The following is a 15,751-nucleotide window of genomic DNA, read 5'->3' on the forward strand; positions in this document are numbered from 1 at the left end:
CTGTTTTTAATGAATACACCGTCACCCCGCCGTCGACCTCGATACCCCCCCCCCCCCTCCGGCGCACCCCCTCCCGCTTGGACTACTTCTGGTCTCCATTGGCCCGTTTGAAGTACGGCGTCTCATTAGCACACTTTGGAATTCAGTTCACGGGGCCGCCCCCTCGCAGATGTTTGCCGCGTGCCCCCCCCCCCGCCCCCCCTCGGCTTAATTGGCGCTGCTCGATTAGACGGAAAAGAATCTTTTTGCTCCATTTTCAGCAGCGCGGCGGCGCGACCGCGCAAACGGTCGTTAGAGGCCGATCGCGGCGAATTAGCGCGGGCTGACGTACGCGCTAGCTGAAACGCTAACGGACGCCGGGGAGCGTCTTGGCCCCCCCTGACCCCCCCCCCCCGCCCCCGCCCCCTCCCCCTGGGCTTTGATGGAACACAGGTTCGAGTTTGTGTAGCTTCAGAGCAGGAACTCTTTCGACCCCCCCAATGTATGAAACACGTTGATTGTTGATTTTCCTTTTTAAGCTAACCAAGCTAACAGTTTGTGGGCCCACGACGGCGCCGGTGTGGGATTCCTATACCGCATCCTGACTTTTTCCCGTCTCCTCCCCATCGGTCGGCAGGCGAGCCGGCGGTGGCTCGGGAGAACAACTGCTTGAACGCGGCCAAGGCCTGCAACCTGAACGACACGTGCAAGAAGTACCGCTCGGCCTACATCAGCCCGTGCACCAGCCGCGTCTCCACCGCCGAAGTTTGCAACAAGAGGAAGTGCCACAAGGCACTCCGCCAGTTCTTTGACAAGGTAACCTGTCGGTACTTTTTCGCGGAGAATCGTCGTCTTCTCTCTTTGATGGCGGTGGTCCGTTTGGCCGTGTCAGGTTCCTCCCAAGCACAGCTACGGGATGCTGTTCTGCTCGTGCCCGCTCAGCGACCAGACGGCGTGCTCGGAACGCCGGCGTCAAACCATCGTGCCCGTCTGCTCCTACGAGGAGAAACAAAAGCCCAACTGCCTGGAGCTGCAGGCCTCGTGCAGGACCAACTACATCTGCAGGTGCCGCCGCAAAATGCTTTGGCTCCTTTTGACGTTAGCTTCAGTCTTGTCAGAGCTCAAACTGAACTCAAAAACATTCATTCATTCATTCATCTTCCGAGCCGCTTGATCCTCATTAGGGTCGCGGGGGGTGCCGGAGCCTATCCCAGCTGTCTTCGGGCAGTAGGCGGGGGACACCCTGAATCGGTTGCCAGCCAATTGCAGGGCACACAGAAACGAACAACCATTCGCACTCACACTCACACCTGGGGACAATTTAGAGTGTTCAATCAGCCAGCCACGCATGTTTTTGGAATGTGGGAGGAAACCGGAGCACCCGGAGAAAACCCACATAGGCCCGGGGAGAACATGCAAACTCCACACAGGGAGGCCGGAGCTGGAATCGAACCCGGTACCTCTGCACTGTGAAGCCGAAGTGCTAACCACTGGACTACCGGGCCGCCCAACTCAAAAACAATTCTGGAAAATGGTTGTGTAGCCTTGAGAATGAATTCTGTTCCAATCGGCAACAATATGTCATCCAATAAACACAAAGAATGAGACGAACGTAAAATTGGTCATTGAATTGATGAATGGATGACACGCGACAAATTTGGCCACTTTTGAGATTTTGTATGTGGGTGGCCTCACGTTGTTGTTGGTGACCTCCCTGACCTCTGGCAGCCGACGGAAACGCGCTCATGCTGATGACGCCGCACGAATTCAAAGTGTTGGCTGGATGACATCACCACCTGCATTCCTCTGTGTGTGTGTGTGTGTGTGTGTGTGTGTGTGCTCAGTCTCCAGAGCGTGCAGCTTGTGGCTCACCAGAATTAAATTGAAGCGTCATAAATGAGTTCCATTTGGACCGAGGCCGCATTAGCTCACACGCACACGCACACGTACAGAGTCCGCAGCCCATTGCGAAGTCGCGTTAGCGCCCCGTTGTCAGGTGGCGGAGAGATGAATTGAAGTCCGCCGTTTCGGCTCCGCCTCCCTCGCCATATGTCAACCGTTTGTAAGATGGCCGACCGCGACCATCGGACGGAACGCCGATGACGACGGCTGTACGGCGTTTGACCGCAATATTGCTCGTAGTTGATATTTTGGATAATAACGTAATTTTTCCTGAAATAAATGTGTTGGTTTTTGAGGATTGCTAGGTAGCTGCTAGCAATAGCATTCAAAGAAGCCAGCAAGCCAAATGTCCCGCTCATCCTTTTTGGCCGCATTTCAGGTCACGCCTGGCCGACTTCTTCGCCAACTGCCAGTCGGAAGCGCGCTCGCGGTCGGGCTGCCTGAAGGAAAACTACGCGGACTGTTTGCTGGCCTACTCGGGCCTCATCGGTGAGTTGACGCTTCCTCAGTTCTTACTTTTTCGAACGATAGAAACATTGAAATATTCACATGGGTCAAACGAATCGATGCTCAAAGTGAACATCGGTGAGGATCGCGATGTAACTGAAAATGAAAACGCCCCGCACGGTTCTTGAGCGTTAGCATGTTAGCCGCAAACCGCATGAACGGTTTGCTCTGGAACGGATTGATACCATTTCAGTTCATTTCAATGAGGAGCATTGATTTGGATAAGCGAGCAAATGGCTTGGCGAGCTCGGAAGGAATTCGACGAGCAAATGACAATAGCGCCGCATGACCCCCTTTAAATGGAAGCCGGCTTCAGCGGAGAAAAGTCCTCTCATGTTTGTGAACTTGTCGCCACACACCCGCGCACATGGTCCTCATTAGCCCCTCAAACAAGTGCACAGTCTCACAATGTCCTCGTGTCGCCCCCTCCCCACACCCCCGCCCCCTAAACAAAAGACTCAAGATTCTGGAGCGAGGCCAGTGCCAGGGAGCCGCCTTCCTTTCGGGGGGGCTGGTAGGGTGGGGGGGGTGAAGAATCACCGACTGAAGCAATTTACTCGCTGTGGCCTCTTCACTCCTCCGCCGCCCTCCACTTCCTGCTCACGCACTCCTGACAGTATCACTGCACGAATGCTGCTGTTATTCATCGCCAAAGCACACATATGAGTTGTCCAAGTGCCTCGAGACTTGCGAGGGGAGTCTTCAATCTTCAAAGTTTCTCCGACATGAGCAAACGTTTCTCATCAACCTTCATGTTCAACGTCCGTCTTTGTAAGACGCGTCGGAGAGGTTTGTGTGTTTCCCGCATCTGCAGCCTGACGTGCGGAAGGTTTCAATGACGTCAGCAGATTCCGGTTTTTGCTCCCCCCATCCCGACCCCCCTTCGCTTTCGTCAGCTCATCGGGATGCAGGTCAGGCGATTGACTTGGCCCTCGCATCACATTCCGCTTCTTTGGCAGCTTCAGAAGTTCTTTGATTGCGTCGGCCGGCCGCTTCGGGTCAGCGGCGGTCGGCGCCGTGAAGCGCCGACGGTTCAGCTGAGTTCCGAAGCCTTCGGCCGAATACGAATGGATCATCGGATGGCCCCGAAATCCTTCACCCTGCGACTTTTGTCTCGGCAAGCCGGCTACCGTTTTTTGCCCCCAAATTCCTCCGCTCCCCTTGCCAGGCAATAAAACGGGCTGCCATTAAAACACCGTCCGGTGGTCCCTCGAGCTAAATTTGGGAATCAGTTCTCTCGATTCTTCTCCCCAACCGATGCAATAACCATCGTCTGCTGCGTCCGCAGGCACGGTGATGACCCCCAACTACCTTCGCTCTCCCAAGATCAGCGTGTCGCCGCACTGCGACTGCAGCAACAGCGGCAACGACAGAGAAGAGTGCGACAAGCTGGTCGCCTTCTTCGCCGACAACGGCTGCCTGCGTGAGTCAACCCAAGCGACGCGTGTTGACAATGCGCTTTGGAGAATCGGGACCGTTTTTATCCGCGGGGGGGGGGCCTCGGGCAACATAAGACGGGAGTTTGAAATTGGCTTAAATGGAGACAATCATTTTGCGTGGAGCAGATAGAAGGAAGATTGAGAATAAATAGACAGCAAATGTGAAAAGGCGGCCACACACACACACACACACACACATTCCTGTAAGACTGTTTTTGTGAGGTCCGGGTAACTCCAGATAAGGAGTGAGGACCACCCTTTAGAGAGGAACTAGTCTTAGATTTGTACACTAGATGTCACCCCAACTACTTTCCCCACTTCAACTTCTTTAAAAAAACAGAGCAATAAAAAAAAAATATATATATATACATATATATATGTGTATCGGCAGGCAACGCCATCCAGGCCTTCGGGAACGGCACGGACATGGGCGTGTGGCCCCAGGTCACCACCGCCACCACCACCACCACCACCGTGACGTCGCCGCGCCAACGCAACCGCAACAACAACGTGGAAAACCACATCGACGGCGACTCCGGAATATACCACTTCTGCGGGAGTCTGCAGGTGCCCGTCCGTCCGTCCGTCCGTCCGTCCTCGTTGTTGGAGTAGCGGCGTTCCCACCAGCGGGAATTGAGCCGGCGCAGCTGATGAAACGGAGCCGCGGCTAGCGGCAATCGTGCCCGCGGGCTAAAGAAGTCTGTCAGCGACGTCCGTGTCGTTAGCCGTGACACGCGATAGCGCTACAGCTAAACGAAAACGATATGGCCTGAAAACGGAACCTCACATTTTTCCACCTTTCATCCATTTCACACGATAATGATGTCATTGAAAAGCAGTTTGAGCTTCTTTTGTTTTTTTTTTCTTTTACCTTTCCGGATTTTGTTGTATTTGCCGTGTTTGTTTGTCTTTTACCCCTCGTTTTGACGTCCTCTACTTCAGAAAAAAAAAAAAAAAGTCGTCTTTGATCGCGCAGTTTAAAGAGCCCGACCACAACACAAATGGAAGCATTTACGTCGACGGGCGCACGCGCGGACGTCGCCCGTGGGCTATGCGCCGCGCTCCGTATGGAAATGCGCCACATGCTAATGCGCCGCATGCTAATGTGACTTTTGGGTTCATCCAGGTATCGTAGCGAGCCGACGCGTGCGGACGCAGGGCGGGAAAACGTGTCCTCTTTGTTTGTTTCCCTCTTTGAATTGGAAATATAAGCCACGTGAAGCTTGCTCGGTGTGCTTTACGTTCACCGCGTTTCGACTTGACGTTTGCGTGGAAGGGTCAAGCGCGCGCACGCGTCACCGCAGACTTTTATTTCAGGGGAATATTGTGATTGATTGTGAGTGAAAAAGTGAAGCGCTGGACATCGCGTACAGATCAGACCTGTGGAAACAAGAAATGAACAACATGAAAAGCTAGCGAGCTATAGCACGCTGATAAACAGGAAGTGTGAGCGCACACAGGAAGTGTCGCAATTGCTGACTTTTTTTTTTTTTTTTTCTTGAGCAGGCGCAGAAGTTGAAGTCCAACTCCAGCGCTGACAGCGTCTTCTGCGTGGTGAGTTGCCTTCATTCATTCAATTTGTTTCTTGACCACATTACAAGTCCAAAAAAGACGATAGGTTCCTCTGGTGCTTTGCAACGACATCATGATGCCGCCTCCACTTGCACGAACGCTAAAAACAGCTTTCATTTGCCGTTATTGATCAAATTACTCGATATGAAAAGGAGCACCAAATTAGCCGTGGCTTTTTTTTTTTTTTTTTGCCAGCTAGCGCAACCCCAGCCGGCTTCTCTTTGACATTTGAAGTCAAATGAGCTCATTAAGCCAAGGTGTCACATGACCCCGCGATGGCTCCGCCCTCTACGTGGCCATCCTTCCAGGCGGCCGAGGCAGCCAGGCCTCGCCAAATTCACGACAAATGTCACGGTGTACCATCGGTGACATTTGCGTAGCGCCTCGCCGCGGATGACCTGCCCGTTAGCTCGCAGCTTCATTAGCCGACGCTAGCGCACGCGCGTGTGCACGAGCTTTTCTGCAGTGGCATTTAAGCGTTAATCAAAACAACCTTTTGATGCAGCAGTGCGCCGTCAAAGCGGATGAATTCATTGAAGCGTCGTAAGCATCGAGTAGCGCTCCCGTCGTCGGCTCCGTTTTCCGCAGCGCCCGCTCGCTTCACTTTGCATGCCGGCGGGAAGACGACCAAGCTAATGTGTGCGAAGAAAAGCCACTTTACGTGGCACGTCGACCTTTGGTGCACGCAAACATAAAAGATAACGGTGACCCAGAAGAAGAAACCCACGGGACAAGAATGAAAAATATGAATGACAAACTCCCCAAAAAATTTTGAATCTAAGAAAATCAAAGACTAAAAGCGACAAAATATCGTCCGTAAGTGGTGTGGCTGAATATTTTGTTGTTTGCCGCCAGGACCCGCAGATGGACGGTCCGAGCACGTCCAACGCCATCGTGAGGAATTCGTGCATCCGCCGCCGACCTTCCGAGGCGACATCTCTGCTGCCCCTGCTGCTGTGGCTGTGGTACTGCGGCCGCCATCTTCCGCCCTCACCGGACGACTTGTAGCCTCTAGGCTGAAACGGTGAACTGCACACACAAAACAACGTGAAATTCTTCTTTTTCTTCCTCACTGTATGAATCCGCCTTTGGGTTGTGTTAGTTCTCCCCCCTACCCCCCCCCCCCTCCCTCTCTTTTGTTGTTGTTCATTTTGTCACTTTCGGCTGTGGTTGACTTTTGATGCAGCGGTTGGTTTTTCTTTGCATTGGTCAAGAAAGACCAGACATAAACACTTCTGACGTGTTGACGCAATATACGAAAAACGATCGGTAATCATTGATGCTAACAAGCTAGCTCGGTACGCTTTCCTGTTTCATAATTCAGTTCAACAGACGTGTCGTCAGTTTCACAAATAAGGAACACGTCACAGAAAGCTCACCAAAGTCCCCAAAACCCCAAACTGAAGAGAAAAAATAAATAAAATACAAACTTTTGAAGTGGCCATTTTAGGAACATTCACAGAAATGTTTGTTGGATCATTTTGTAGTCCCCACCACCAAACTGCAGCCATCAAATCAAAATTTTCGTTGCTGGAGTGCAGGAAACATCCACACCGAAAAAGAATCCTTAGATCGAACATCTCTGCTCATTGTATCGGCCTTCCACATTATCCGCCCACTGAATGTTTCTGGTCAGCTGGCCACTTCAATGACTCCTGGACCTGCCGCTAAGCTAAGCTAAGCTAACACAAGCTATGACAAAGGACAAAGTGAGAATCTTTTTGTAGCAAAGATAGTTTCTCGCCGTTGTGATGGTTAAAAACGGCGACAAGGGTCGCGCTACTGGAATCGCGCCAATGTGTTTTGGTTTTTTTTTTCCCCCCGACGCGACGATTCACAAGTCGGTGTGGAAAAACAAGCCAGCTAGCCGCGCGATCGTTCGCTTTCTTGCTATCATCTGTACGGCACAACTTGATGATGAGAAAGCCAAAGCATCGTAACGAGAGACACTCGAAAAGCTGGTTCGGAAAGGAACGCGTTTGCTAACCAGCCGACGTCAACGTAGTGATTTTTGTTTCGTTTTTTTTTTTTTTTTGCGGGACTCACAAAACTCTGATTTCATATTCTTTCGTCTACTTCTTTGACTTGGACGATTCTTGTTTTGTACGTACAGTATACGGTGTGTCATGTATATTTTCTCCCGCTCTGTATGCGATATCGACACTATTCATTCGCATTTGTGAACAAAAACAAAAGAGAGAATATCCGTGTAGCTCCTGTTGTACTTCAATATACGCAAATTTGTTTACGATGTTGCTTAAATATGACGATGTTTACTTTCTGTTTTTTGAGGACACAAAAAAAAAAATCTTATTTTTCTACATTTCGATTGTTTCATTTGCTCTTTTCGGACGCGTTGAAATGAATGAAGGCCTCGACTTGTTTTTTCAAAATGGCGATAATGTCCTAATACGAACGCTAACGAGAAAGAAGGTAAGACGCATAGTGGTTGAGTGTTTCAAGATGGCGTCGCCCACGTTTGTGACGAGCGAGAGAAAGATGGCAAGTCTTCTTCTACTTCTTCTTCGGCTTCCCGCCATCGTCTTGGCTTGTGTGAAACGTCAAAATCTTGTTGTACAAATGAAGAAATACAAATTAAAGAAAAAGTTCACTCACCCAAACTGACTGACTTGTGAACTTTTGCCTCCAAACTGGGTGCTGTGCACTTAGCTTCAGCAAAAACGTGAAACTGAAGAAGAATCAACGTCCTTGAGAATTGAAATAAAATTATTTGCCTTTGCGTGAAAAAGTGACATTCGTAAAAATACGACAAAAAATACACACAGTATATATATATTTTTTTTTCTGAAAGAAATGTTTTTCTTTCTCCATCCCAACAAAAAACATGACAGTTCATCATCATTCCGAGACAGGTCCCGGCGTCTGTGAAAAGTGGAGGGGCACCATGCATATTTTCAAATGTGGGTACAACTAGAGTACCCGGAGAAAACCCAGGGAGAACATGCAAACACACACACAGCCGGAGCTGGAATTGAACCCGGTATTTTACATCGTGAGATCGACGCGCTAACCACTGTATCACCTAATCAGTAATAATAACAATTAGCATCTGCTAGGCAACTTAGCATAGCAATCGATGACACGCAGTCTATAACAGTCAGCAATCGCTTCGATCTTTCTGAATCATTGTCGATGATCATGAGTCTGGCCGTGAGTCGGAGCGAACATGCCATGGCTCTTACGGTGGGACAACGATTGTGCCGGAGTTCACCGATTAACCGTTTGTGCGAAACTAGCGTGTCCGTGGAGTCATTCCACAAAATCTGCGCATGTCATGATAACTCCGCCCCCTGGCCCCCTGCCCTCGTCTGGCCCAACAAATAATTGGGCCGGCTTATTAAGCGGCAGTTTCGAGCACCGGACGAGAGCGAGAGCCAATTTCGCCGGTAGAAAAAGAAAGAACAGCTGCTAATCCGGGCACTGGCTAACGGAACTAGCATGAACGCAACCACGAGCACCATGGAAAAGATAAGATAAGATAAGATATCCCTTTATTCGTCCCACACTGGGGAAATTTACAGCCTCCAGCAGCAAGAATGTATGTAGAAAGAAGAAGAAGAAAAAGAAAAAAAACAACAAACATCTTTCAATTAAATGCAATATGAACACAAAATGGATAAAAATTATTATTATTATTATGATTGTTATTTTTTAAAAAGGGTCCTCATTCCGTTTTGTGGCTATTGTAGGGTGCGCATGAGGTCAGCGATGCCGCTGCTGTTCCGCTCACATCCCGGACTGAACTCCCTCGCATCTTGGACATCACGCAACTGAGGGATGGGGGGTGGGGGGGGTTGCTTTTCTTGCTGACGCGTGAAGCGGCAGTGTGCCAGGGCGTCCACTTACAGCTAAAATTGCTCGTCTTTCATGTGCAGAAAAGCAGCACTTACCTCCTCGCTAATGGCCGACCGGTCGCCTTTTAAAACATCTTCAAACCAAAAAGCCCGATCGGCTTGGTCAGCCTTTTTTTCCCTTCTTCTATAGGAATCAACAAGGGGGGGGGGGGGGGGGTGGGGGCGACCGACATCAGCTTCTATTACACACACTTTACTTTTTCAAAGCTTATTATTAGCCAAATCCAATCATAACGCGGCTTTAAACGTTTTTTTTGTGGGGGGGGGGGCAAAAATAAGATGCTTTTAATTTTGAGAAAAAAAAAATCTTCAGATGGTGATGAAGGGTAAAATTATTCCATTTCCCAGATTAAAATGAATCACATTAGGGGGGAAAAGGATTGCAAGAATAAAGTCATCACCCCCCCCCCCCGAAATTTTTTTTCGCTCTTTAATGACCCAATATTCCAGGCACCGGTGGGACCCGATGGGGTGGATCACGTTACGACATCCGAGGCTACGGCTAATGTTCCCCGACTATTGATCACGTTCGACCTTTGTGCTCAGCTACGCCGCAAAGGTCGCGCACGAAGACCTGATAATTAACCACGCTGACACTTCCCTCAACACACACACACGCGCGCGCACACCGCAGGAGTGGACGTTTGCTCTCAAAAAAAAAAAAAAAAAAAGACCAACCGTAAAACGGCCACTTCCAAAGAAAATGGCCGACCTTCTTCGCCTTTTAATGCTTCCGCTCAGGACGTTTGGCAAATTCATATCGCCGACTGACATCATGCCGTCCCAAGACTTTTGCAACGGACAGAAAGGTCAACGTTGGGATCAGACCGTAATTTTTTTCATATTTCATATTTCCTAGCGGGTTGAAGTGTCAGACGGCGGCTCGGGTTACGCAACTAATGGCCCCGATGTCGGGCTTGCGTGCCGGATGCGGTTTTGGTGCAGCGTCTGGAAAAAATACGGCCGATTGCGTCGGTTTTTTTGTTTTGTTTTTTTCATCCGGCGGCGTCTCCGCAGAGATGACCGATGTGGCGAGGTGTTCAAAATGAAAAAACAGACGCCACCCATGCTCGGAAATGCGATTCCAAATGTGAGTCTGCGTCTTTCTGAAGTCTGGATGAACGTAGCAACCGCTCGCCGCCGACATTTTGCCCAAATCCAAATTGGAAGCCTCATTTGCGACCCCAACCTGGACTTGTTGCTCACAATAACTCGGCAAATTGTCCTCATTCACCAAACCGCCTGAGCCGCTGACAACCCGACGGTGTTGGAAAACAACCCCCCCCCCCCCCCCGCAGGATCCAGCCCTCCCACTTGAGCCCATCAGGGCGCCCATCCGTGCTCTTCCCCGCTGTGCGTAAAATGCTTGCGTCAATCTTCTTCCCAACCCCCCCCTCCAAAAAAAAAAAACAACCCCTTCAATTACAGATCAGTGGAGCCAATCCACGTGGGGGGGGGGGGGGGCGGCTGTGTGCGTTGTGTCCTGAATAAAGAAGTGAAATTGTGGAACGTGTGCATAAGGATTCGTGTTGGAGCCTGAGGATGGCAATGCGGTTGGGAGGGGGAGGGGGGGAACGGGGGGGGGGTGAGTGGGCGTGTCCACATCATTTCAGGTTGTTGTTTTTCTTTTCTGGGCATGTAGAAGGAGAAAAAAAACAATCCGTTCCAAGGCTCAGATGGTGTTAGGGCGCAAAGTGGCAGTTTTATCTGTGCAATCCAGGAGATGCTGCGGCAGATCAACAACAAATCACCCCCCCTCCCCCTCCCCCCCTCCTCGTCCTCAAACAAACACAAGAGTGGCTCCACAGTCAAAGCAAATAAACACAGGAAAGGAAATGCTAAACATGACGTCAACAGCTAGTACGCAACAAAAAAAATAACTATTCATTCATTCATTCATTCATTCATTCATCTTCCGAACCGCTTGATCCTCACTAGGGTCGCGGGGGGTGCTGGAGCCTATCCCAGCTGTCTCCGGGCAGTAGGCGGGGGACACCCTGAATCGGTTGCCAGCCAATCGCAGGGCACACAGAGACGAACAACCATCCGCACTCACACCTAGGGACAATTTAGAGTGTTCAATCAGCCCGCCATGCATATTTTTGGGAATGTGGGAGGAAACCGGAGCAACCCGGAGAAAACCCACGCAGGCCCGGGGAGAACATGCAAACTCCACACAGGGAGGCCGGAGCTGGAATCGAACCCGGTACCTCTGCACTGTGAAGCTGACGTGCTAACCACTGGACTACCGGGCCGCCCTAAAAAAAAAAAAAAAAACTAGTAACAAGTAAAAAAAACAACAAAAAACACAAAAACACATTGAACAAAAAATTCAAGAACCAAACAGGACCAAAACAGGAGGACTAAATTCATTTTCGAAAGCTCCATTCCAGGTGACTAACGAAAAAGCCGACCGGCAATGTACTGAAGAAATAACAAACGCGAGCGGTAAGTAACTGTCATGATTCGGTTTGGGACCAACAGGTGGCACTGTAGGGCTCCTCCTGCAGCTGCGCACCTGTGGTCATTAGGTAATGAGGGCTGTAAAAGGACTCCCGGCCCGAACACTCATTGTCGGGTTGTTGTTTGCTCTTTCAAAATCCGACGTCTTGGGTGTGACCCCCAACGTGATGGCGCTCTTGACGGGTGGCGACGCCTCATCAGGGTTTGGAATGTTCTCTCACCTTTCTTTTTTTTTTTTTTTTTAGCTTTTAGCGGGAGAGAGACGAATGTGTTTACCTGCCCCTCTCGCGCCCGCGCAAGGCCGGCACAATGACGGACGGCGAGAGTGTCTTTTATTTATTTATTTTTTCCTGCCGCGGGTTCAATATTGATGAATGAGGACGGCGATGATGAGCGGGATTATTATCGATCGGCTCGCAAAGACGGAGAAAAGGTGAACTAAAAAAAATCCTCTAATGAGCGCAAAAGATGAGCCGCTGCAGAATGACGACACGCATTGCGTGACACAACTGGACTCGAATTACTCCACACCACTGGACAGCAAAGAATTGATGATGGACTCCAGATGCTATTTTCCCACAATAGTGGGGGGGGGGGGGGGGGGGAATATATATATACACACACATAAAAAGATAGAGAGAGAGAGCCGGCGTTGATTGTAATTGTTTGCACTTTAGGCAGAACTGGTGATCGACTGCGATGTCATAATAATTTGCGTAATCCGTAAAATGTCGTCATTGATCAGATCCGCGACCGTTTTGGAGTCCCACAGGGTAGGTGAAAGTCAGGAAGGGAATCGGCTACCTCCGTCTTTATTTCGATATCGGCGGCGTGTCGGCACGCAGATTGTGGAAACTCAAATTCGCTGATGGTCTCCAAAAAGCCTCATCGCATGGAGTCGATAAGTGTGTGGACATCACACACACACACACACACACATTCCTGCACTTGTGACACAGTGAGGACCGAGTAAAAAGGCCTACAAAGCGAGGACACACACACACATTCCTGCGCTTGTGGCACAGTGAGGACCGAGTAAAAAGGCCTACAAAGCGAGGACACACACACACACACACACACACACACACGTATGCACATTACACATCTGACTCGACATGAATTTTGAGCCGCTTGAGCAAACATTTGCTGAAAGGCGGCGTGACTTATGGTGTTGAGTCACCTGCGTCCACTCAATCAAAGTTCAAAAAGGTAATTCGGGCAAAATGTGCTTTGATTGTTGGTCGACTTCCACAAAAGGGAAGTTGGACGAATGGTTTGTTTGCGCAGCTGACTTGCGCGCCAGCAGCATAAAGATCGCAACGTCCGCCCATCGGCGTCTCGGACGACGCCGAGCACAATTAGCGCTCTTGATTTATTTTCTCGTCTTTGTTTGGCGCTAGCTTAGCCAAGCGGCTTCTTGTTTAGCTTGTCGGGGTTTCTTTCCACTCTCGTTCTCTTCGTTTTCAGAATCAAACAATCGATTTGTGAAATGCAACAAGAGAATCGGAGGAGGGGAAGTGATGTGAGCAAGATGGATTATTTTTTTTGTTTGTTTTGTTTTTGCTGTTGTGTGGTCTGGCGCGTGGAGTCGCGCACCTTACCGCAAACATTCCTCCGCCCACGCGCGTCATAAATATTCGTAATCGCCGTCTTCCTCGCCTTCCGCGCGATGATCTACATTAAACCCCCCGCGATGGCGGATTTACTCCGCCACGTTAAAACAGCGCGTCGGAAATTGATTCATGGCTTACTAGCGGGCGCGTGATGAAAACGGCAACGCGCCGTTAATCGGTAGGCTGAGGTGCGAAAGGGGGGGGGGGGCTCCCGGTTGGGGATCGGCCAGGTGGGTGGCTCTTCGCGGACGCCGCCTTGGCGATTTCTTGCCACGGCTCGTCCGCCATTTTGAATTCACGCGACGGCGTTAGCTAGCGCTGAGCTTCGTCAGAAGACGAGCGTGATCTCAAATGATTAAAAAGCGGGAATGGTTTTCCTACGTAGTCTACACTTTGAATCCGGCCTTCGTACTTTCGGAAAGTCGCGACGGCGAGCGTTTTGCGTTCGTCTACGTCGTCTTCGTGATTTGTGCGCGGCGCGGATGACGGCGCGCCTAACGACCCGACATCTGCTGGCACGCGCGGGCGTGATAATTGCGCACTAAAAGCACGTTTTTTTACGCGCCGCTCCGTCATTTTTATGTGACGCTTAAGTCGCCGTCGTCCGCCCTATTTGGCGCCGCCGCGCGTCCGTCAGCGCCGCACCTGTCGTTGTTACGCCGCTTCGTACTTTTCAAGATGCGTGTTTACACTCATTATAATCGTCCTGTTTTATGGCGAGCTGTGAAGGCGCAAGGCATTAATGCCGCCGACATCCCATCTGGGAGGTAGAGCTCATCTTCGGCTGCCTCGCGGGTGAACGATTGCTTTCGACAGCAGACCTCGGCTTCCGATCGCTATTCATAAACGACGGTCAAGCAGTCTGGGGGATCCGCATCTGAACCTTCGGATGGTATAGCAGTTGGGGTTTTTTTTCCTTCCAAACTTACAATTACAATTTTTTTAAAATTAAAATTAAAAATAAAAATTTAAATTAAAGGCGGCCCGGTAGTCCCAGTGGTTAGCACGTGGGCTTCACAGTGCAGAGGTACCGGGTTCGATTCCAGCGCCGGCCTCCCTGTGTGGAGTTTGCATGTTCTCCCCGGGCCTGCGTGGGTTTTCTCCGGGTGCTCCGGTTTCCTCCCACATTCCAAAAACATGCGTGGCGGGCTGATTGAACACTCTAAATTGTCCCTGGGTGTGAGTGTGAGCGTGGATGGTTGTTCGTCTCTGTGTGCCCTGCGATTGGCTGGCAACCGATTCAGGGTGTGTCCCCCGCCTACTGCCCGGAGACGGCTGGGATGGGCTCCGGCACCCCCCGCGACCCTAGTGAGGATCAAGCGGTACGGAAGATGAATGAATGAATGAATGAATTTAAATTAAAAAAAAAATTCTGGGATCAATGCGACACCGTTTAGCCGATCCTCCATGAAGCGTCTCCAGTTGGTCCAAAATGGCGCCGCTCGATTCTTGATTGCTACTCGTAGGAGGGAGCACATAACTCATTTTTTTTCTCAACCCGACCCGACGATTTGTTTTCCAATTTTGAAGTGGCCCAGCCCCACCTTAACTCTCTGAGCCCCCCCCCACACACACAGTTTCCACTCCCAAACGTTGCCGTGGACCATTGTTCAATCATTCGGTCAAGATGTCGTGCCATTTGTTACTCATTCGCGACTTAGCATGAAAGTGCGTGTCGAGATCCCCCGGCGTGCGGCTACAAAGTCATGTCGGGGGAGTCGGGGGCGGAGGAGGTGAGAAAAAAAAAAAGTGAGAGCAAGTGACTTTTCCAAGGTTCCTCTTGAATATCTTCTTCCTTTTTCCATCCCCTGGTGTGTCATTTTCCACGCTTGCGCCCGGTGCTTTGCCTGGCACGCTTATCGCTTACTCACAGGAGTCCCGGCACGGCGACCTCTGACCCGCCAGTCGCATTTTTAAGCCCCGCCCCGATCGGCTTTTATCTGGCTCCCCATTAGGCCCGCGTAAGCCGCTTAAGTTTGTCCGCCGCCCAAGTGTCCCCCCCCGAGGGGGGACCACCGCTCCGTTCCCCCCTTCACGCGCGGCGGCTAATCTCACTCGCTACACGGACGGACGTCAGTATTGAGACGCGTCTTGAGGTTGGAACCGAGCAGGCCGGTTTTTCACGGGAATTCACTTTTTGATTGGAATCCTTTTTGCTGCCATTTTTTTTCCCGCCCTGCAAAAAACGATGAACATTGAAAAAATATCTTACATCCCATTTTTCAAAAAAATAAGTCCACAGTACACAAAAAAAAACTATTGTCGTTATTCGGTTTGGGGACCAACAGGTGGCACTGTAGGGCTCCCCCTGCAGCTGCACACCTGTTGGTCATTAGGTAATGAGTGCTTCAAAAGGACTCCCAGCCCGAACACTCATTGTCGGGTCGTTGTTTGCTCTTTG

General features: G+C 50.5%; 1 protein-coding gene across 2 annotated transcripts in view; it reads left to right on the top strand.

Annotated features, from left to right (window-relative positions):
* The window catches only part of LOC127610517 (GDNF family receptor alpha-1-like), a 31,794-nt gene extending 25,165 nt beyond the window's left edge, over positions 1 to 6,629 (top strand). For both annotated transcript variants that reach the window (XM_052080749.1, XM_052080750.1), the window contains 7 exons: positions 617 to 795; positions 872 to 1,044; positions 2,261 to 2,370; positions 3,677 to 3,811; positions 4,219 to 4,394; positions 5,334 to 5,381; positions 6,255 to 6,629. In XM_052080749.1, the coding sequence (XP_051936709.1) occupies positions 617 to 795; positions 872 to 1,044; positions 2,261 to 2,370; positions 3,677 to 3,811; positions 4,219 to 4,394; positions 5,334 to 5,381; positions 6,255 to 6,407 (974 nt within the window). In that variant the 3' untranslated portion in view covers positions 6,408 to 6,629. The remainder of the gene's footprint in view (positions 1 to 616; positions 796 to 871; positions 1,045 to 2,260; positions 2,371 to 3,676; positions 3,812 to 4,218; positions 4,395 to 5,333; positions 5,382 to 6,254) is intronic.
* The last annotated feature ends 9,122 nt before the right edge of the window (positions 6,630 to 15,751 follow it).

The sequence above is a fragment of the Hippocampus zosterae genome, chromosome 11 (assembly GCF_025434085.1).
Source record: "Hippocampus zosterae strain Florida chromosome 11, ASM2543408v3, whole genome shotgun sequence".
Taxonomy (NCBI): Eukaryota; Metazoa; Chordata; class Actinopteri; order Syngnathiformes; family Syngnathidae; genus Hippocampus; species Hippocampus zosterae.